The sequence below is a fragment of the Pezoporus flaviventris genome, unplaced genomic scaffold, assembly GCF_033815535.1.
Source record: "Pezoporus flaviventris isolate CSIRO_AGI_PZ_B2104156 unplaced genomic scaffold, CSIRO_AGI_Pfla_v1 ptg000007l, whole genome shotgun sequence".
NCBI classification, from domain to species: Eukaryota; Metazoa; Chordata; class Aves; order Psittaciformes; family Psittacidae; genus Pezoporus; species Pezoporus flaviventris.
Window position 1 is genome coordinate 22415648 of NW_026892555.1, and position 20766 is coordinate 22436413.

Genomic DNA, 20766 nt, shown 5'->3' on the forward strand with positions numbered 1-20766 from the left:
ATCTGTATTAAAATGAGAAGACAAACATGTCTTACTGCCAGCTCTGCCTGAATTTCAAATGAAAACCACATTAGTTAACTTGTAAATTTCTCAGTCAGTCAGTCTCCAGTGTCAACTTACATAGTTTAAATAAAACATCTCACCAGCACAGTGGACCCACTGGAGTGGGTCCAGAGAAGGGCAATGAATCTGGTGAAGGGCCTGGAGCACAAGCCTTAGGAGAAACAGTTCCCCTTTTGAGGGAACTAGGGTTCTTTAGCCTGGAGAAGAGCAGGTTCGTGGAGGACCTTATCACTCTCTACAACTACACAAAAGGAGGGTGGCATGAGGAGATGGCTGGTCTCTTTCCCCAAGTAGGGCCACGAGGATGATCAGGGGACTGGAGCACCTCCCGTGTGAAAACAGGCTAAGAAAGTTGGGGCTGTTCAGCCTGGAGAAGAGAAGGCTGTGTGGAGACCTCATAGCAGCCTTCCAGTATCTGAAGGGGGCCTATAGGGATGCTGGGGAGGGACTCTTCATTAGGGACTGTAGTGATAGGACAAGGGGTAACGGGTTAAAACTTAAACAGGGGAAGTTTAGATTGAATATAAGGGAGAAGTTCTTTCCTGTTAGGGTGGTGAGGCACTGGAATGGGTTGCTCAGGGAGGTTGTGAATGCTCCATCCCTGGCAGTGTTCAAGATCAGGTTGGACGAAGCCCTGGATGACACGGTTTAGTGGGAGGTGTCCCTGCCTATGGCAGGGGGGTTGGAACTAGATGATCTTGAGGTCCTTTCCAACCCTAATTATTCTATGATTCTGTGATTCTAAGTAACAAGTGATAGGACAAGAGGAAATGGTCTCAAGCTGCCCCAGGGGAGATTTACACTGGATATTAGGAAAAATGTCTTCACCAAGAGGGTGATCAGGTATTGGAATAGGCTGCCTAGGGAAATGCTGGAATCACCCTTTGGCTCAACTGTCAGCAATCATACAGGCTTAAATATGTTAAGTCCCACAACCCACAGGTTTTCCACTCTTGCTGCTGTCATAAACACCATGAGAATGGGATCCCAGGCTCAGAGAGGCTGCCAGGGTATCAAGTCATAGCATGTTTGGTCCCACTGCTTTCTATGTGTTTATATGAAGAAAAGCTTGATCATGAACTCATTATCTTATAGGCACAGGCTCTCCTCATTTGGATACCTACAGGTATTCAGGCCTCAGCAGGCACTAAGTGAGGACTTTGGGACTGACAGTATGGTGGATGTCTCTCCTTAGAAGATGCAGTCATGCCTGCTCTGACATTAGCAAGAGTTCTGTCTGGAGAGAACAGCCCTCCCTAACTTAGTAGGAATAATAAAAAGATAAACATAACAGTGACATTGGTGAGACTGAACTTTACTGACAGCACGACAAAATCCATTTCCTTTTTTAGTTCAAATGCTTTCTACGCCATCTGAATACTTGGGATTGCAAAGTTGCAACTTAGAGTAGTTTTCAAAGTGCATTTTTCTTAGTTGAAGCTATTCATGCTAAAGGACTGGCTTACTGATACTGCCTGGCCAAAGAGAAGGATAAAAAGCAGAACAGAAACCTGAAGTATCAGTGGATTAACTTTTCAAAAGCACCTGCATGCCTTGAGTACAGAGTTGCCTCAAACAGCAACACAACATCTGCACCCATGTCACATCATTGCTAGATGGATACATCCCTGATATCCCTGAGGGCTTCATGCTTCACAAAGCAGTAATGACTTTTCTTCTACTGCTTAAAGTTATTCGGAAATGCAAATGTCTTGAAGTTAAGCACAGGTGCCTAATCAAAAGTTTGAAAGTTTGACAATTCTGAATATAAATTTTGATGATATCAAACATCTCTTGCAAGACCAAAACCAAGCAAATATTATAAGAGTTTATGAACACTAAGCCTGCAATAGAGCAAATGTTTAGGAAAACATCTCAGAAGTATGCAAACTACTTTTTTTTTCTGTTTGCTTTAACATTTCTTTAGCTTGGTTTGGTTTTATTTTTTTCTTTCCATTGCTATGTGCAAGAATCCACACAAAACTCTTCGAAAAATTACTTAGAAAGGTGGAACTGAACCGGACATACTACAAGAGTGGTCAAATAAAGCAAAAAAAAAAACCCAACCAACAAACCAACAAACCCAAACAGGTAAGAAAAATCAACAAATTGTTTTCTTCTTTTAAGGATTTTAATGATAATATTCAACATTGATTACAATAGGAAAAAATCAAAGAAATATTATTTCAGTTCTTGGTGATAATATTTGATAAACATGCTAAAATCTTACAGGAGGAATTAATGAATTATTTATCAACCAAGCAGGATATTAAATTCTGGTCAATATATAGATGAACACAAACATGCAGAAAATGCAGTTACATCTATGAAGTTACATCTAAAACCGTATCACTTCTCACCAGACTTCCTCAGTATCCTACAGTGACCCTCGTTTTCAATTAAGTTCCATTTTTTTAAGGTATAATTTGCTGTAATACCTGTGACCAGTTACATTTCCCAGGCTTCAGCCTAATTTCAAGCTGTTTCGCTTTCGACCTTTCTAAGAGTGATACCACCCGCTGCTGATTTCTCACCCAGAGTTCAGAGATCCAAATTTGCTTTTGTTTCCAATTCAAAACTTTCATTGGAATTTTGGCCCATGGAAATGGCACCTTTCTATTCCCCTGGATTTGTACTGCGTTTTGAAACACTTTGGCATAAAAGGCATTGTAAGAGTTTGGGTCCGCAATGTATTTTATTGCCTAAATAGCTAGATGGTTCCCGTTTTTACCAGAGTAACGCAGTGGAATGAGTGTGATGAAGAACCTATTAAGGCTCTGAGAGAAACTGAGTGATAAAAAACCTAAACATTCACTTGTTTTATTTTTCTGTTTCTTGGTTACATTTTCAAAGTGTGTCCACTACTACTCCCATTAACATCAGCAGGGGGCTTGTAAATAAGTCTTTACCCAGTGTTTCAAAAAACTGAGTTTCTCTGAAGAAGCAAAGAGATCCCAACCCATTTCATTACTTAAAGAAACAGAGCAGGCCAGTAAAGAGAAAATCAAATGCAGGCAAGCACCTTAAGACATCTCCGAAGGTTGCATCTGGACACTTCATAACCTGAACTGAAATATCATATTCTGAAATATACCAAACATAATTCAGGAAAGGTAGCCTATTACCTGGTTAGAAGCATGGATAAAAATTCAGATGATATAAAATTAAATTAATTGTACCTTAATTTAGAAGTTTGAGCATCATCTTCAACTTGGTAAATATATGTTTCATGATGCTAGACTCATAGCTGATAGTACATAAATCACCAACCATAAGGGTATCTACTTTTCCTCTGGCCAGTGATAATGCTTCCGAAACTGTAAATGTACGTGAACACTGAGGTTCTCCAGACATCACAAGCCAGAGCTACAGAAGAGATTTATCATCTTTTCTGAGATGGTAGTTAAGAGCTATGCCTGGTTTAAAGGACAGAGACAGTCACTCTTATTTTCCATTAAAGTTAGAAAACCACAGTGTTTTAGAAAGAATTGTGGCTCAGTAGATGTACTCTAGCAACAGTTCCAGTGCTGCTGTAACTGAAGTGGCATCAACAGTTTCACAATAAACTATACTGCCAGAAAAATCATTCCATGTTGTAAGCTGACACAGAAGACCTCATACCAGGCACAAATCCTTCAGCACCATGAATTTAGTTTGTATGATTTTTGGCTAAGAAGTTGTGAGAAAAGAAAAAGCAAGAAGAAAAGTCTTAAAATGGAAACCAACAATTTAGGCTTACCTAGTATTCAAACAGAATTTGCAGACACTTTTTAGAGCAGATCAGAGATGGTTTATTCCTCCAAACTAACACACATACTACTCCTGCTAAACACAGCAATGATTTGCACAAGAAAAACCGTCTTCAGAAAAGTTAAACTGACATCCTGCATTCACTTTTACATTAGAGGAAAAACTCAGACAAACAATTTTGTTTCTGGACCACAGAACCTTGCTTATTTGCCTGGTCAAAAAACACCTGAAGATTATTAACAGAATAGGCAACCCCAAGCACAAATCATTATGGCAACCTTAACTTGCTACTTGTTAATTAAAGCAGTAACTGTATTCATTACAGTGCTGGGATTTCACTGCTGCTTACATACATGCTTCTTTGTATGATTATGCAGATGGTACTATTTAAAATGAACTTTAAGCCAGTGAAACAAAAAGGAGGAGGCTGAATTGTGTACAGTTTAGTTGAATTTCCTGTTCTTAGATCACAGTAATTCTAACAGTTTTCTAAGATGTATCTTGGTATGTTAGAACTGAGCATGTTTGTTTCAAACCTGCTACCTGAAAAAGACTGAAGAGCTGAAGATGTCTGAGATGTAGAAGAGTAGGTGAATAGAAGTTACCAGTTTGGGGGATTTCTTAGGACAGGCTGTTCTTTGAGGGTTTTTTTTTTTCATATTTTTAAAGAGCAAAATAAATTTCTTTTGATATAATCTCACTCACCTGCTCTGGGTACTTGCTTCCAACTATCTCTGCCACAGTGTTGAAGGAAGGAGCATCTGGATAGGTCTTAGCCCCCATCTTCAGGTGCACAATGATCTTAATGCCCCGGAGAGACATTCGTGACATCATTTCAGCATCTTCCACAGAGATGCAGGCAGTGGGAATCTGGGGCACACCAGGCTGGTAATACTGCCACCCAGTATGTGGGCTGTGAGAATAAAAATCAAATGACAGTGACAACAACTTATCTCTGTGAGTTATTATCATTATCATAGGATTATTAAAAAGAAAACTTTCGGTACCATCCCCAGCAGACTCTCAAAAAAGGATATATTTATATTAATAAACCTTGAGGTGTTCTTCAAATCAAGTGTTCTTATACTAATCAGAATATCTGATTGTACCCCATTCTCTCTGTCTAGAAAGCTATTCTGTGTCAGCTCTATTGTGGTCATTGTCATGCTTTGACATAACAGTACTAAATACTCTGATACCACACTTACTTCACTGCTTTATCAGGAAGAAAAGCAATGAAAAGTGAACTGTTCATAAGAAGTGCATTTTTTTGCCTGTGACACGTATTGAAATTAAAAGTCACTACTTCAATTATTTTGACATCAGACTGGAGGTTTATTTTGAAGAGCACTAATATGAGGGACTTCAGGAAAAATAAGACAATAAGACTATAAAAATAAAAAGCAGTTATTTGGTCTCAGTACACTTGAGATTTCACCACTACCTGTAGACATAAGAGAACTAAACAAACAAACAAAAACAACATCCCAAACTCCCAATTAATTTTACACAAATAATGCGAAGAAGCAGCAAAATATACACCACCAGGTGTAAGGCTTCAGTGTTTTCCATTTAGGAATAGCTATGCCTTATGAAAATCTGAAAAAAGGGAAACAAAGTAAGACAAATATAATCCCAAAGTTCCTCTGACATTCAATGTGCAATATGGAGTGATTACTTCTTTCCTCTAAGAAAGCTACAAACATTTTCATGACTATTCAAAGCTTATTTCCCTTATTTAAAACTTATTTCCCTTCCAGAGGCTCCTTCTACCACCGTTGCATGCCTAGCTAACTGGAGTGAGTGATTCCACATCTGACATCACAGGACTGCTAATAGGTTCCTTCAGTGTTATTTCACATTTGGTCATTATTTAATATTCCTCATTTTCTGGTCGCCTGTTACAATCTTTGGATTTGACTTGCAGGAGCACTGAGCATTACAGCTGCAGCTGAAGTCAATGCTTTTAAAGTGAAGTTGTATATAAAGCCAGATACAGTGGAAAAAAAATGTGTGGGAAAAGAGACATTAGGTTCTAGATGTATGCCCAAATTTGCAAATACTCCCAATATGAAATCATTCCTTGCCTTCATTTCCCACTTGTAAAGTGGGAATAAGAATACTCTGTTTCAGAAACAGGGGAAAAAAGGGAACAAAACCACTCTTTGTTTCACAATGACAGACTCAATGGACACTTGAGAACAATTCTGATATTGCAATAATGATCAGAAATTGACTGGTATATAATTACTTGTCCTAAATCCTAAAATAAGCTTAGAAATGTGCATTGAAATATTAGGGTAAAACTCTAAGCAAGCAGCTTTCCAGTATTAGCCATCCTCTGCAATAGATCTGTAAGCTGAAATAATATATCTGCAACTTTTTATTTCAGGTCTACTTTGTAATTCTCACATTTCAGTCACTACTACAGCGTTGTTTTCAAAACACATAAGATATTCAGACACCTAGAGGCTTCTTTAATATTCTTGTGAATATGCTATTTCTCTATTTGTCTGTTACAAAATTCTGACTTCATCAGTGAAATGCCATGAATTACGTCTCCAAAGGAAATCTCTAAAGCTAAATCATATCTTTACCTACATGTTACCCTATGAAGAAGAGCTACAGTTGAAGCTTTCAAAGCAGATTACAGACATTCTTCACATCAGCTGTTAGAAATTTTAATGCTATTTATCCATATATTGATAACAGAATTGCAGAACAGCTGAGGTTGTCAGGGAACTCTGGACGTCATCTGGTCCAAACACCCTTTTAAGTCTTCAAAACTGGGAAAAAAACCCCATGCTTACTGCCTGAAGATGTGGTGAGGAGGAAGGGAGAAGTCCACTTTGTAAGGATATAGATTAGGTAAAATGTGAGAGATTATTCAATTCTATTTATTTAGAAGAATAAATCCTTATCAACAATAGCATCGTGTTGTAATCAATAACATAACCAACACAGTAGATGTGTAAAAACATATATCTGTAAATAAAATACAGAGACATAAGACAGAGGTCTTAGGGGAGCTGCTTCAGAGCGTAGACAGATCTGTTTATTAGGTGGCAACAGTTCAGGACATTACTGCTTCCAGTTGTTTACAGCTGAACCTCATAGGAAGGGTGGTGCCTTCTCCTCATCAGCTTTGCAGGCTGGGTGACCCATGGCTGCCTTTGTAAATAACAGTTACCCTGGTACTCAGCATTTCTTGTGCCACATAATCCTCTGAGCATGATAAACTCATGTAGATAAGTAAGCTGAGGGTTTTTTAATTCCCTTTGTCCTTGTAATAAAGAAAGAAGAAAAAAATGTCCCTTTCACCCTCACTTTAAAACTGCAACAATTTGCTGCATATGTTTAATATTTCTTTAAATGTTTGTGGGTATAGCCAGCATGTTAGCCAGGAGACATTCCAAAAAGCCACAGAATATACAACTCACTGGGGGGGGGGGGGGGGGGGGGAATTAAAAAAAAAAAAAAAAGAAAGAGATATGACAATTTCATGTATTAATGTTAGAAAAAAACCACCCTATATTCAATGGAAGTTTCTACTCCTTTGAAATGAATCCATTCACTTGTGTCTTCTGGCAAGATTCTGTCTTAGTACTAACATGCCATGTATGCTGAACTGCAGTAAGTCAAGTTGTATCATTGATTTCACTCTCCTGGTTATTTCCCAGATGCTCAACAAAAGAACCCCCTAAACCTGTATTTGTTTCTGCAGTATAAGTAGCAATTACATTTGTTTCGAATGCTCAATCCCAAGGCTTCACCACAACTGTGAATAAAGCTTCTGACAGGCCACTGAGATACACACGTTCTTACACACCTCAAATGAATGAACGCTTTAAGGTACAATATATAACCCAGCTAGCCCGAAAAATAAACCTTGAAGTCACCTGGTAGTTGTGCCATTTTTATGCTCAAACTGCTATTTTGACAAGATTATAAAGCTAAACCCAACAATCCAAATTAACACATTTTGGCACAGGCAGGCAGAGCCAACAACTGTTCAGCTGATACTAGGACATGAAGGGAACGGATAACTGTGAAAAAAACAATTGCTACAAAAAGGGAAATGGACTCTAAGCATTACCAGTGCAAAGGCTCAAGGCAATATCTCTGTACTGTGCATTCTTAATACTGCAAGATGAAATCGCATAGAGAATATTTGTGGCAGACACTAAACATCCTAGGATATACCCGATCAAAGTTTACATGCGTGCAAAACACACCATATGTTAAGTATATCTACATAGTAAATCGCTTAATAAAGTGTCAAAGACTACATGAAAAAAAAAAAACATCTAAGTAATTAAGCCACTTTTATGCAGAGATAACCAAAAACCAGAAAGGCTGCTGACCATATGACAAGACCTGAGCAAGAATTAACTGAACAGAACAGAAAAGAAATTACTAGAAGACTGTGTGCAGCAGATGAAAATGGAGAGAAGCAGTCCTGAGTTCAACTCAAAACAGGGTGGAGAGGATGTAGTTTAGGAGAAGAAATTTTGGAATTTTGGTATTGGTGGGTAAGGAAGATTTTTATTTTCACTGAGTCTGAACAAACATGGATTTGTAGCTATTCTTTATTAAAAAAAAATTTACAAAAAAAAAGAGAAGAAAAAATTAAATGTGACTTGTATTTGCCATTCCCTGCCCCTTAAAAAAAAAGAAAAGAAAGAAAAGCATCATGTAAAACCAGCTAGGGAGATCACAAAGCAACCCTGACTCAGAATCAACATTTATCTTTGCAACACTGGTAGCTACAGGCAAGCAAGGTGCACCTCTGGTGTTTCCTGACACCCAGGAATGATGTCAGCTTCGGCTGCTTGAAGCCCACACTCACTCCAAAAGATTTTGTCATGCAGCAAAGCCTGAATTCATTTTGCAAAACTTTCAGGGTAATTAACCCATTCAGTACCTAACACACCCATACTCCAATGCCATAGTTTGATGTTCAATAGAGGAGAGGGTACGTGGTTCTTCTGATTTTGTATCTACTGGATCACCTCATCTCCCTAGTTAAACTACTTAAAAATTTGAACACATCTCACTAGATTTCTCCTTTATGAACTTACTAATATTAATAAAAACTGATAATCATTTGGGCTTGATATTCCCGCTCAACAGCTGACAAGACTCAGATAAACAAAATGGTTGGGTTTTGGTTTTGATGAACCTGTGGATTTCACATCTTGGAAAGTTTTCTCTTTTAGAAGTGCACATCAGATGACAGATGTGGCTTCCATCTTACAGAAAAGTGTAAAGGAAGGGTAAAGAAGTCAAGAGGCAGCTAGTTAGTTTCTCTTCTGAGTAACATAATCAAATGTGGAGACATTAAAATGCATGGATGAAAATATGTGCTTCTGGTATCAGGTCAGTTCTAGCTCTTGTTACTGTGGTAGCTGAGCTTGCATGCTTCCTTACTTTGCTCCTGGACTACTACCTACCTTATCTCTAAGATAAAGCAAAATGCCCAAGGGCAAATGAACTGTGTAAGAGCCAATGCTTCAAGCTAAACTGGATGCTCTGATGGAAAACATATCTCAAGTTGAAGCCTCAGGCAAAGACGGCAATATCCTAAAGGAAGAAGTAAGCGTGACATTACAAAAACTCTAATATGACTACAAGAAAGCAAAACAAAACAAAATTTAATTATATGAAAGCTTACAAAGACCTAGTTCAGCCACAATGTGTGGCTGAATATACACACCCCAATGTACAATTCTTCACATCTATCTCATAAAGCAATCTAGGGTTGGGAAATACAAAATGAATGTTCTCTTAAGTTTCTTTAGTTTACTCACTCATACAAACACATTGTGAGACTAATTGCATACAGAGCTGCCTGTTTTCTACAGGACTCATACCACAGCCACTTTACCAGCCACATGTAATCTCAACATTCATATCAGGTCAGCTAGTTTGTTATTGTTGACTTAAAGCTTAAAATAAATTCCAGAATGGAACCATGACTAAATTCATCTCTAGCTATACCCATAACAAGATCACAGCTTTAACTCTCAGTAATAGGCTCACATCCCCCTCATACTTCAATTCTGTTTTTTCACTTGTATATTCTACATATCACAGAAAACCTCCTCATATACAAAGCTTTACACTTTGAAGGAATGATGGAACATTCTGTAGCAAAACAGAAGGAAAACTGTACATCTTGATCTCACATTTAGCTACAGAGAATAGCTACTCATAAGAGCCTCACTCCTGTATCCTTCTCTTCATCAAAAGCAGTACAGGAAGGGCTGAACTCCATTAAACTAAATCCCTTTTTCCAGCACCATCAAGTCCTTACAAAACAAAACTTGTCCTTGTGCTCACTCAGACTGTTCACGTTCTTTCAAGATTCTCACCATTATCTGGATAGAGAGGCCAAACTGTAACAGAATTAGTCAAAATGTCAAAAGTACTGTTAATCTTTTCAGAAGAATTAGGTCTTTAAAAATAAAATCAAGACTATTCCCCATTTACATCCACTTGGTAAAATAAGAAAGAAATAAATTCAGCCTAATTTTATGTGTCTGTCATCATTTATCCCAAGATTCTCTTGCTTTGTTTGCTTCTTTTTGGCTTTGTAGGATTTGATTTGTTGGTTTACAGTAGGTTGAAATAATATCAAGACTGCTAAGTTTGAAACAAAATTTGAGTATGCACAGAAAATTTCAAGAAACTAAGGAGCAAGAATACAATGTGGCACAAATATGGAATTAAATAATACAGCAGTCTGTTATCAAGGATAGAATATTTGGAGTCTAGTCACACAGTCTCTTCCAGATTACTTTGTACCAACCTTTAATAGATGTAGCATATGCACAGATGTAATGAAGTGTAAGAGACTCCAGAAACTATCGGCCTTACCAATGAAAACTCCTTTTGAAAAAATAGTACAGCATGACTCTGCTACCACATGGACTCCATTTAAATTAACATTTAGAATACTGCATCTAATCAGCGCTAGGCACTCATTAAAATAAGGCTTTACCAAACAAGCATAATAGCTTTGACGTAATTACATATGTGCTAGGTTACAGAATGCAACTAACATGTATATGTATTTTGCTATAATTTTCAGTACTACATGCACCAAGGGAATTCTGTGATAAGCACAGAAGTTTTTGAAAAATAGCATAGATTAGATACGATTTTTCAAACACAAAGCAGAACGCAACCGTGAATGGTAAAATGATCAAATGAAGCAAGTCCAATGAATTCCACCTTGGGACTATCCAACTGCTGGGAAAGTAGAAAAGTCTGCACAATCCTTTTCAAATGCCTGTAAGAAGCAGAGTCTTGCATCAGCTGCTCTTCAGCTGAAAAAGAAACCTTCTGCATCTTAAAGACCTGAGGATGACTCTCCAGCACCTGACAATACCTTGAGGGAACCACTGAAGTCATACACCTGTTTGGCCTCCTCCTGCTCAATATGAACAAGCAAGTTCCCTCTCCTGCGTTTACATCCCCACCTTGTGAGAACACAGCTGCCGGCTGCACACTACCATAGGCATGTTAGCAGTGGGCTCTTGGAGGGAACCCCAGTAACAATCCTAATTGCCAGCAGCTGCAGGCTTCTGGCTTCATGGGGCTTCTTTTTATTTTTTGTTGAACTCTTGCCTCCTCAGGTTTGAGCAGGAGCCATATTTATATCTTCAGTGACCCCTCCATCACCAGAGACTAGCGATCACACAGGACAAATGAAAACTCAGCCTCACTGGAAACAGATGTTGTATTTTGTACTTATAGGAAGGATATAAATAAATCAAAAAAAAAAAAAAAACAAACAAACCAAAAACCAACCAAACAAAAAAACACCACCAAGAAAAATAATTTTCTCTATTTTGAAAGCAGAAAATCAGACAAAGAGGCACCACAGGGATAGCAATACATAAGCAAACTAGATAACAGCTAGATGTCTAAAATTAACTGATCTGGCCTTCATACTTCCTTCATGTAGTGATGGTTGTACTTATTCATAGTAAGCCCTTACATTTAAATTATCACACACAAACAGGGGTGAAGAGGCATCACAGCTTTACGGCTAAGATCGATCATCATATCAGTGCTTCCAAGCCCCTTTTTTATTGCAGATGCTAAGTAGTGAGGAAGGTCAAGCTCTCCCATATATATTAAACTTGAGTCTCCCCTGGCACTGAATACAATCCATTATGAGACAGTACAAGGAGTAAGCCTCCTTTCAAAAGATGGTCATGATAAAGGGTAACATGCAGGCAACACTTTCAGTGAGCTGAAGGAAGAGGGGAAGGATACTGGTCTTACCCACCGTAAAAGGTCTTCCTTTTTATCAGCGACCTAGAGGTAAATAAGGGAATCAAGGTCTGAAAGGAAGAAGGGGAAGTTTCAAACTCACAGAAGAAGACATGTATGGAGCTTTTCTTCTTCCCTTCCTTCTCCATGCCACACACCATTCAGAGCTGTACACACCTTGGACACTGTCTCCATTTAAAAATGAAATATAAACCTATCAAACTCAAACATTTAGGAATAACTTTTCCCTAAATAGATTGGCGCAATGAAAACAAAGCCTTACGGAGAAACACTTTTAAAGTGTGAAAAGTAAGACTTAAGGATCAACAGGAATATGAGGACAGTCTAGACAAAAAGAAAATAATCAAACCACAAGGTAGAATAAGAATGACAGCAGAGAAACAAGTCTCTGAAGACAGCAGGAGAACAGTATGTTAGCAATAAAGACAACTACATAGATGGATAAAAGTGGAAAGCTTTTAAAAGCAAAAAAACTAGTCAGTAAAATAACTTAGGTATTATCACCATATATAGCATGGATGTAAATCCCAGGAGTGGAACAGGAGAGAGGAAATGGAGAAATCTAGCAAACTTTTCTGCTGTTTGTGAGTATAACTGTGTTTACACTGAAAAACAGTGGCAAATCTTCCATTAACTTCAACAGAAGTGGGTGGAGGGTGAAAGGCTTTGAAAACTGGCTGGATATTTGAAGAAACAGTCAAGGTCCTGACTGGATTCAGTCTCAGTGAGTGAGTTTGCTCAGCAGTGAGCAAACAAAAAGCCACAGCAAGACACTTGTCAGGGTGAGCCCCTACACTTTCTGAAGAAAACTGAAACTCTGAAACATCTTTACTGCCTAAATCCTTTTTTTACTCCCACAGAACTAATTTCTATAGCATATTAAACTCCTTTTTTGATGTTCTATTACACAATCTAACACTTTTTCTGTTCAAGTAAAAAAAGATAACTTCAGTCAAGGGAATAAAAAATACGTTAGTAAAAACAATACGGTGAGCGTACAACTTATTTTTCCCTCAAATGAGAGATTTGCCACATGAAAGGGATTATTTTAACATCACCTGATCATTACATTTGCCTATCTTGTTCACATATTATACAACACACACACAAAGCACCTCCTGTATGAAGACAGGCTGAGGAAGTTGGGAATGTTCAGCCTGGAGAAGAGAAGGCTGCGTGGAGACCTCATAGCAGCCTTGCAGTATCTGAAGGGGGCCTATAGGGATGCTGGGGAGGGACTCTTCATTAGAGACTGTAGTGACAGGACAAGGGGTAATGGGTTAAAACTTAAACAGGGGAAGTTTAGGTTGGATATAAGAAGGAAATTCTTTCCTGTTAGGGTGGTGAGGCACTGGAATGGGTTGCCCAGGGAGGTTGTGAATGCTCCATCCCTGGCAGTGTTCAAGACCAGGTTGGACGAGGCCTTGGGTGATATGATTTAGCATAAGGTGTCCCTGCCCACAGCAGGGGGGTTGGAACTAGATGATCTTAAGGTCCTTTCCAACCCTAACGATTCTATGATTCTATGATTCTATGAATGTAAAATACAATGTAAAAGCTTAAGTGATAAGAATATCTAACAGCATATTACACTGATCTGATGAACTCATTCTCCAATAAAATGGTATAGTTTTAGTTTCAAAACTCAGCTAAGTCTTGTATGTTGCTCCAAGTCAGATACACCCTGAATTTTTTAGTCTCAAGCTTGAAATCCAGTGCAAACAGAAAAGTGCCTTTTAGCAACAGAATATATTTTTAAAGCTTATTATAATATTGTAACTCCTGTGAACTAGAACTAAATATTGAGCAGCACAACAAAATGTCATGCCAAGAGTGAGCATTTGCTCCCCACCTGCATTTGTTGACTATGGCAGATTATCCCCAAAGCTCCATAATCTACATCAGATGAAATACAAAATATCCCACTAGGTATGTATTTCCTCTGAAAAGCTCCTTTCCTGGCAATTACTGTTGCGTCTAGGAACAGAAGAATGTCAGACTGAAACAAAGTATCTTTCAAGTGCAAGCCATGGTTTGCAGAATGACTGCATCAATTCTGGGTATCTTCCCATGCTGCTGGTTTCTTTGGGAGCATGCAGGAAGAACACACAGTACATAGCAGCTGCCATGATGAAATGAATGCAGGGGTTTCCCAAGAAAACAGTAAGTCTTGAGAATTCAAGTCATTTTCCTTCCTCAAAAGGAAAATAGAAATCACTGTCAAATGGCAATACTTTTTCACTGGTGGTTTGAGGTTTTTTTTGAGAGATCAAGTGTTTTTAATACATACTACATTCTTTCTTTGTGCTGTTCAATACACACTGCATACTCATATTATTTTGCTTACTGTTTAAAGGTTTGTGCTCTTTCTATTCAACCCTGAACATACACCAATTCCTTCATCATCTTCTGAAGGGGAGAGAAAAGATTATTCTCAATCCCACTCTTATATTTTATACATTCCTTTAATATCTAATAATGAACACCTAGGAGAGTCTCTGCTGGAAGACAGGCTGAAACAATACAATTTTATTTAATTTTCATTAGTTGATACATGTTGGTGACAAAAATGTTGGGAAAAAGTAGCAGGCTGGAGGCTTTTGCTGGAATGTGCAATAATGACCATGACTTTCATAGTCTGTACATAAATTTAAATACACAAATGCTTTTTGGATCTTTACCAAGACACAGGGGCACACAACCAGTCAGATCAGATGAGCTGTGGGGGTGGAGACCTGGATTTAGGGACATGCTAAGATTTCAGACTACCTGAAAACTGACTGCCATGGGAATTCTGCAGCTCTCTGAGCAAACCTCTGGTAGCTCCAGATGAGGACTGTCAGTGGGCCAACCATGAGTTTCCCCACTTCCTCCTCACCTGTCTGTCCTGGGTGTCACTCTTCTGTTCAGAAAGCCTCCACAATGAAGGACATGCAGCAAGTTGCCTGCATTCACAGATTTGTGAACACACCACATCCTTAGACCTCAAGATATGAACACACTGAAGCCCACCTAGTGCAATGCTACAAGACAGTAACAGAATTAAAAGTGGGAATTTTCTCCCAGTGTTCAAATACTAACTAGGAATGTCTTTTGATCCCTGAAGAACACTATGCAGGAAAATTATCTTACTGACTGTTAATGATTAACGTTAATACTGAAACCACATATATAACTTCATAAATAATATAAATAGAAAATCTGTTAAAAAACCTCTATCTACTTAGAAAGAAGTGTATTATATAATTTTAGAAACAGAACTGTGTTTTACAGGCTAATATGCACAGGCTGAATTAACTTGCAGCTGTCAAGCTAAAATATTCTGTACCACAATTTTGTGTAAGCACAGTGGAGTTACTTAAATTATTCACTGGAAATTGTACTTGTTTCAAATCTAACTTTTCTATAAACAGAAACAGAACAACTCTAAATACATGCAGTTCATAACTATTTATTATGTAGTTTAAAGCAGTTGCTCTGTAAGTGCAGCTTGCAAAGACAGCCCTCGAAGTGGGATTTTAATAGTTGCTCTGTAAGTGCAGCTTGCAAAGACAGCCCTCGAAGTGGGATTTTAATAGTTTCATCTACATGAAGATAAAGGTTCGCTGACCTGTGGTGAATCTTGTGATGTAACCTTTATACTGATTAATATCAACATTAACAAAACTCATGGTTTAACAGGCCAGTGCTTGATCTACAACTTAATCACTGAACTGCTCACCTGCAATAACAGTAGATGGTTGACATGACCCATGGTACACTGCAAATCACACACCATCACTTCTTGCTGACAGAACTATAAAACTATTGAGTGACCTGGCTGCAAAAATGCTAATAAAACATCTTCTGTTTACACAGATACACAGACAAGTGCATTGCATGATGAGCTGACACTGATCTAAGCATTTAAAATTGTTCTTTTAAAAAAAATGTATTAAAAGCATGACCAATTACACTACCTGTTTCAATTTAAACACCTTAGTTGTAGGAGATCCTCACAGGCACAAATGACACTCTCCTTTCCTTTCTCAGGAAACCTCTATGGACAAGCATTACCTGGAAGCCTGATGTGTTCTCCAATTCCTCAACATCTTTTCGCACTTGCATGGATTCTGCCATCTTTTCACTAACTGAAGTTATTCCTCTATCTATCACTGAAATAGCCAAGGAATAAAAAGTACTGCTCTACACGGGAAAGGATTAAAAGAATCCATCACTGATTGTCCCCGAGAAATACCATACAAAGATTTACATGACTGAAACCTAATTTTAGGCACTGAAAAACAGTTACGCTCCTAAAATCATAAACTGCAGCTGCACTTATAATTCTAAGTATCTCTGCTAAAGTTTTCTCATGAGTATGCCTACTCACATCATATTTCTGGCAACCCTGAAATGTTAGAATTCTCTCAGATGCTGCAGCATGGTATATCTGTTTTCCTAGATTGTCAGCATTATAAACTAAGTAAAGAGTTCCTAAATAAACTGCAGAAGAAGGAGAAAAACACAGAGTTTTGTGGAGTTAAAGCCTTGGATGGACTCTCGGATGAACTTGCAGCCCAGGATTTAGGACTCCAGGTGCTGACTGCATCTGGATAATGTTGAATCCCTGCTCAAGCTCTTTGGCCTTTGAGCACAAACACAGATCCCTCTAATGCCTTTTCTGGAGATACAGAGCATGTACTCAAGTTGCCTGGTCCCTTCACAGCCCTTTCTGGATCTTCCATATTCCCCCAGCAGCCCCAGAGCCTGAAACTGGGAGCCCTGAAGATTGTCGTTCCCTTCTTTGGAGACTTCAGTGAGAGATACTCAGAGGGAGATGCAGACTCTTCTCAAAGAAGGACCACAGTCTACTCCCTAAAAAGGTGCAAGCCATACACAGATTATAGAAGAACAGCTACAACCTCTCTTGTGTCCTGCCTGTGAGATCACCCTTTCCAAAACTCTGACTTTAGGCAAAATCACATTTGAATCCCAGGACCTGATTCCTAAAGTTCATGTTGTTCTTGACAATAAAGAGCTGTTACTAAGAAAACCCCTTGTACTTTTATGAAATTCCAGGTCCTGTCTGCTCATTCCAGCAGCTTCAACTCTCACAGTGAATGATACTGAATTTAACTCAAAATCCAAATCCTCTGAACTGCAGTCAACCAATTGCTTTTAAATATTTCCATTTGAAAATACAGTATTCCAAGGTAATGACCTGCATTCTCTGTCATTTACCTCCTGCCAAGGCCTTCCCACAGATCTCTGTTAGGTCAACCTGCAATGTTCATCTAGCAGAAGTTGACAATGAAACACCATACTTTCTATTTTATAAATACAAACCCGTGGTTATTTTATGGATTATTTATCAGCAGAAGTCACTCACTATTATCTAATAATATAACCATCTCTCTACAAGAGTAGATTCTGCAATACTTTGCCTGTGCCAAAACTCTTGACAACCTAATCACAGTTTAGAGGAGTTGATTCTAATGTTGCTTTCTTCACAGTAAACAATGTACAAATGCTACACTACATTAACATTCAAAAATATATTAATGCTGCTTGCAAACAGGGAAAGAGAAAAATTATCATGAGCTACTCAAGATCCCACAGGGGCACAAGGCAGGGTGATGAATGGAACTTCAGCATCCCTGGCTTTAGTTAATTCACATGATTATTCTCTCTAATGCGACAGAAGTATCTTTTGTTGTCCTGTGCACAAATGCCTAGAATCAATCTGGATTTTCCAGAGCTAAAGAGCACAATAGTTTCAATAACTATTGTAAAGGTATATTTTTTTGTTACTAATGAGATTAAATACAAATAGAAATAAGTAAATCAGAAATTATGTAGCTTCTTTCTGTTACTTATCCTTAGAAAAAATATTCTTCTTTTGTGATCACAATAAATTAAAAATCCAGGAATTGCAGTCAACCCTGCTTAACAATAACAAATAGAAACACGTCAAAGACAACACCTCTGATTCACAGAGTATTTGCAATAATAAAGCAAGGTAATGGTGAAACAGTTTAGCAGTAGTCACATCCCCTCGCCACTTACCCAGCTAATGACATACGGCAACGGTCTATAAATACCAAACCAAAGGTCAAATTTGAAAAGGAAAATTGGAAGAGAACAAACTTATGGCTTTAGGCTTGCACCATCCTCCTAAACATAGAAACAAAATGAGAGGAAGTATAAGGTGCCTGAAGGAAAGGACAACATGCAAGTAATCAAAGCTGGCATCGCTGGCAGAGCAGAGACAGGAGTTGGCACCTCTCATTTAATAAAGCGGATGGAGAAAGATTTTCACTATTTAGCCTTTCCCTGCAAGCAAAACCAAAGGATTAGTATTTGATGCAACAAGATGGACACAATAAGAGGGGCTCAGGTGACTGACTGGGTTTGAAGGGGAAAACAAAGCTGGAGAAAAAGATTAAAGTAATTTAAATGGTTACACTTACAAGGCCCAAGACATTACTTCTGCTGGGAAGAGCCCATTATTACTGTTGGCCATCAACATCAAGCTACCTTTAGAAAACAATTCTAAACAACTGTGGAATCATTGTCTTGGACTTCCTAAGACACAAGTCAAAATTTGTGTGTTATAAATAAGGGGTTTCGCCATACAAACAGGTTGTACTTAAATGCCTGACATGCATCATAGTCAAGCTAACACAGCAGGGTGAGGCTATCCTATGTGAAGACAACATTTAATGAAGTAACATAGAAATACCCTACCATATGGAGAAACCACAAGCAAGACTGTGGGAACTGGAAGAACCAGCAAAAATGAGAGGCCCCCTACTCCCTGAAAAACGATGCAAGCATTCTTCTAAAGAGAAATCATAACATGTTGGAGCAAACCATACACCTTTGCTCACATGTTTAAGCAAACAAGGCAAAACAAAATGAGGAATTAGCATTTCCAAATCCTCTGCTTGCCTGCGGTATAAACCAGAGAGACTGTGGATATTAACAGCTGACTAGCACATTAAGTATATTTCACAAATGGCACCTTTGTCAGCCTGTTTGTTTTACATAAGTAAAAGGTTATATATCAAAATAAAACATTTTGTTGTACACATAAGACAAATTCTGAAACATACAAATTCAGCAAGAGTTCCTATATAAAGCTGTGTTTGCTTTGGAAATCAGCAGTAAACCTGGAAAAGAATACTTCAGATTTTTTACATCAGATACAATGTGTTTCATAAATAAAACTATAACACAGAATCATAGAATTATAGAATAATTAGGGTTGGAAAGGACCTTAAGATCATCAAGTTCCAACCCCCCTTCCATGGGCAGGGACACCTCACACTAAACCATGTCACCCAAGGCTCTGTCCAACCTGGCCTTCAACACCGCCAGGCATGGAGCATTCAAACTTCCCTAGGCAACCCATTCCAGTGCCTCACCACCCTTACAGTAAAGAACTTTTTCCTTATATCCAATCTAAACTTTCCCTGTTTAGGTTTTAACCCGTTACCCCTTGTCCTGTCACTACAGTCCCTAATGAAGAGTCCCTCCCCAGCAATCTTATAGGCCCCCTTCAGGTACTGGAAGGCTGCTTTGAGGTCTCCACATATACATTCTAAAACTTTTCTGTAGTATGTAGATTATATCGTGTAACACCATCAGATTAAGAACAATATCAAATAGGTTCTGAAAAATAATCTTGAGTAATACAGGAAGTAGAAACAATACTTTAAAACCACTTACAAGTCATGAAAATAATAAAATTGGATAGGGAGGTGATTCTATACAGCAGACTTCTGTACATGCTGTTTCAGCATTGCCTGGACCAAAATCAAAAAGTGAGTTGCTGTGTAACTTGAAATTACTGAAGTCAGCCCTAGAATACATCAAGAAATAGAGGCTTTACTCTTCTTTTTCTTTTTCTTTTTTTTTTTTTTTTTTGTTTTTAATAAAAAAAAAAAAAAAAGGAGTATTAGGCTAGGATACCCCAAACACCAATTCTGTACCATTCTGGCACAACCGTTCTGGTACTATTTAATCTCTTCCAGCTGTCCAGAGCCATATGCTTATGTGCTCTGGAGATAAACACTCCAGATAAAGTCCTCAGTGCTGCACTTAGACAGAAAAACCATGGGGAATTACACAGAAATGAAATGACAGTCACAGACTTCTCAGATCTAATCAGCAGCTGAAAATAAATACAGCCATTGTGAAAATAATTCATTGACATTGTATTACTCAGATTGCTCCCTGCAATCTTTATCTGCATTTTTATTGTCAGGTTTTCCTTCAATTCACCACATTTACAGTTGCCATATACTACCGAGACACTTGCCAGTGTCATCAAGAAAACTGAATAATGCAAGAACATTAAAACAGAACCTGCAATTGATGGATCAAGACATTACAATCATGTCAGATGGTTCTGAACTTGCTAACAGGGCTTTTGTAGGTACAGCATCTTGTACAGATTCAGAACAGGCTGGCAACACTGAAGAAAGCCGGAGCTGATTAGGGAGAAACAGGAAATCACAGAAAACTGTTAAAGTTCCTGGTGCTCAACCCACAGCAAGCACAGCTGTAACTCCTTAAAGATCTGTACAAGAAACACAAGACTTGGCAGTTTTATATGCTCAACATCTTTATATACATGAACCAGTAACACAAAGGCAGAATAAA

General features: G+C 38.2%; 1 protein-coding gene across 3 annotated transcripts in view; it reads right to left on the reverse strand.

The window, feature by feature from the left end:
* Positions 1-20766, reverse strand: part of CPQ (carboxypeptidase Q) — a 167640-nt gene that overhangs the window by 92919 nt on the left and 53955 nt on the right. For all 3 annotated transcript variants that reach the window (XM_061448055.1, XM_061448052.1, XM_061448054.1), the window contains one exon: positions 4519-4726. In XM_061448055.1, coding sequence (XP_061304039.1) covers positions 4519-4726 — 208 coding nt within the window. The remainder of the gene's footprint in view (positions 1-4518; positions 4727-20766) is intronic.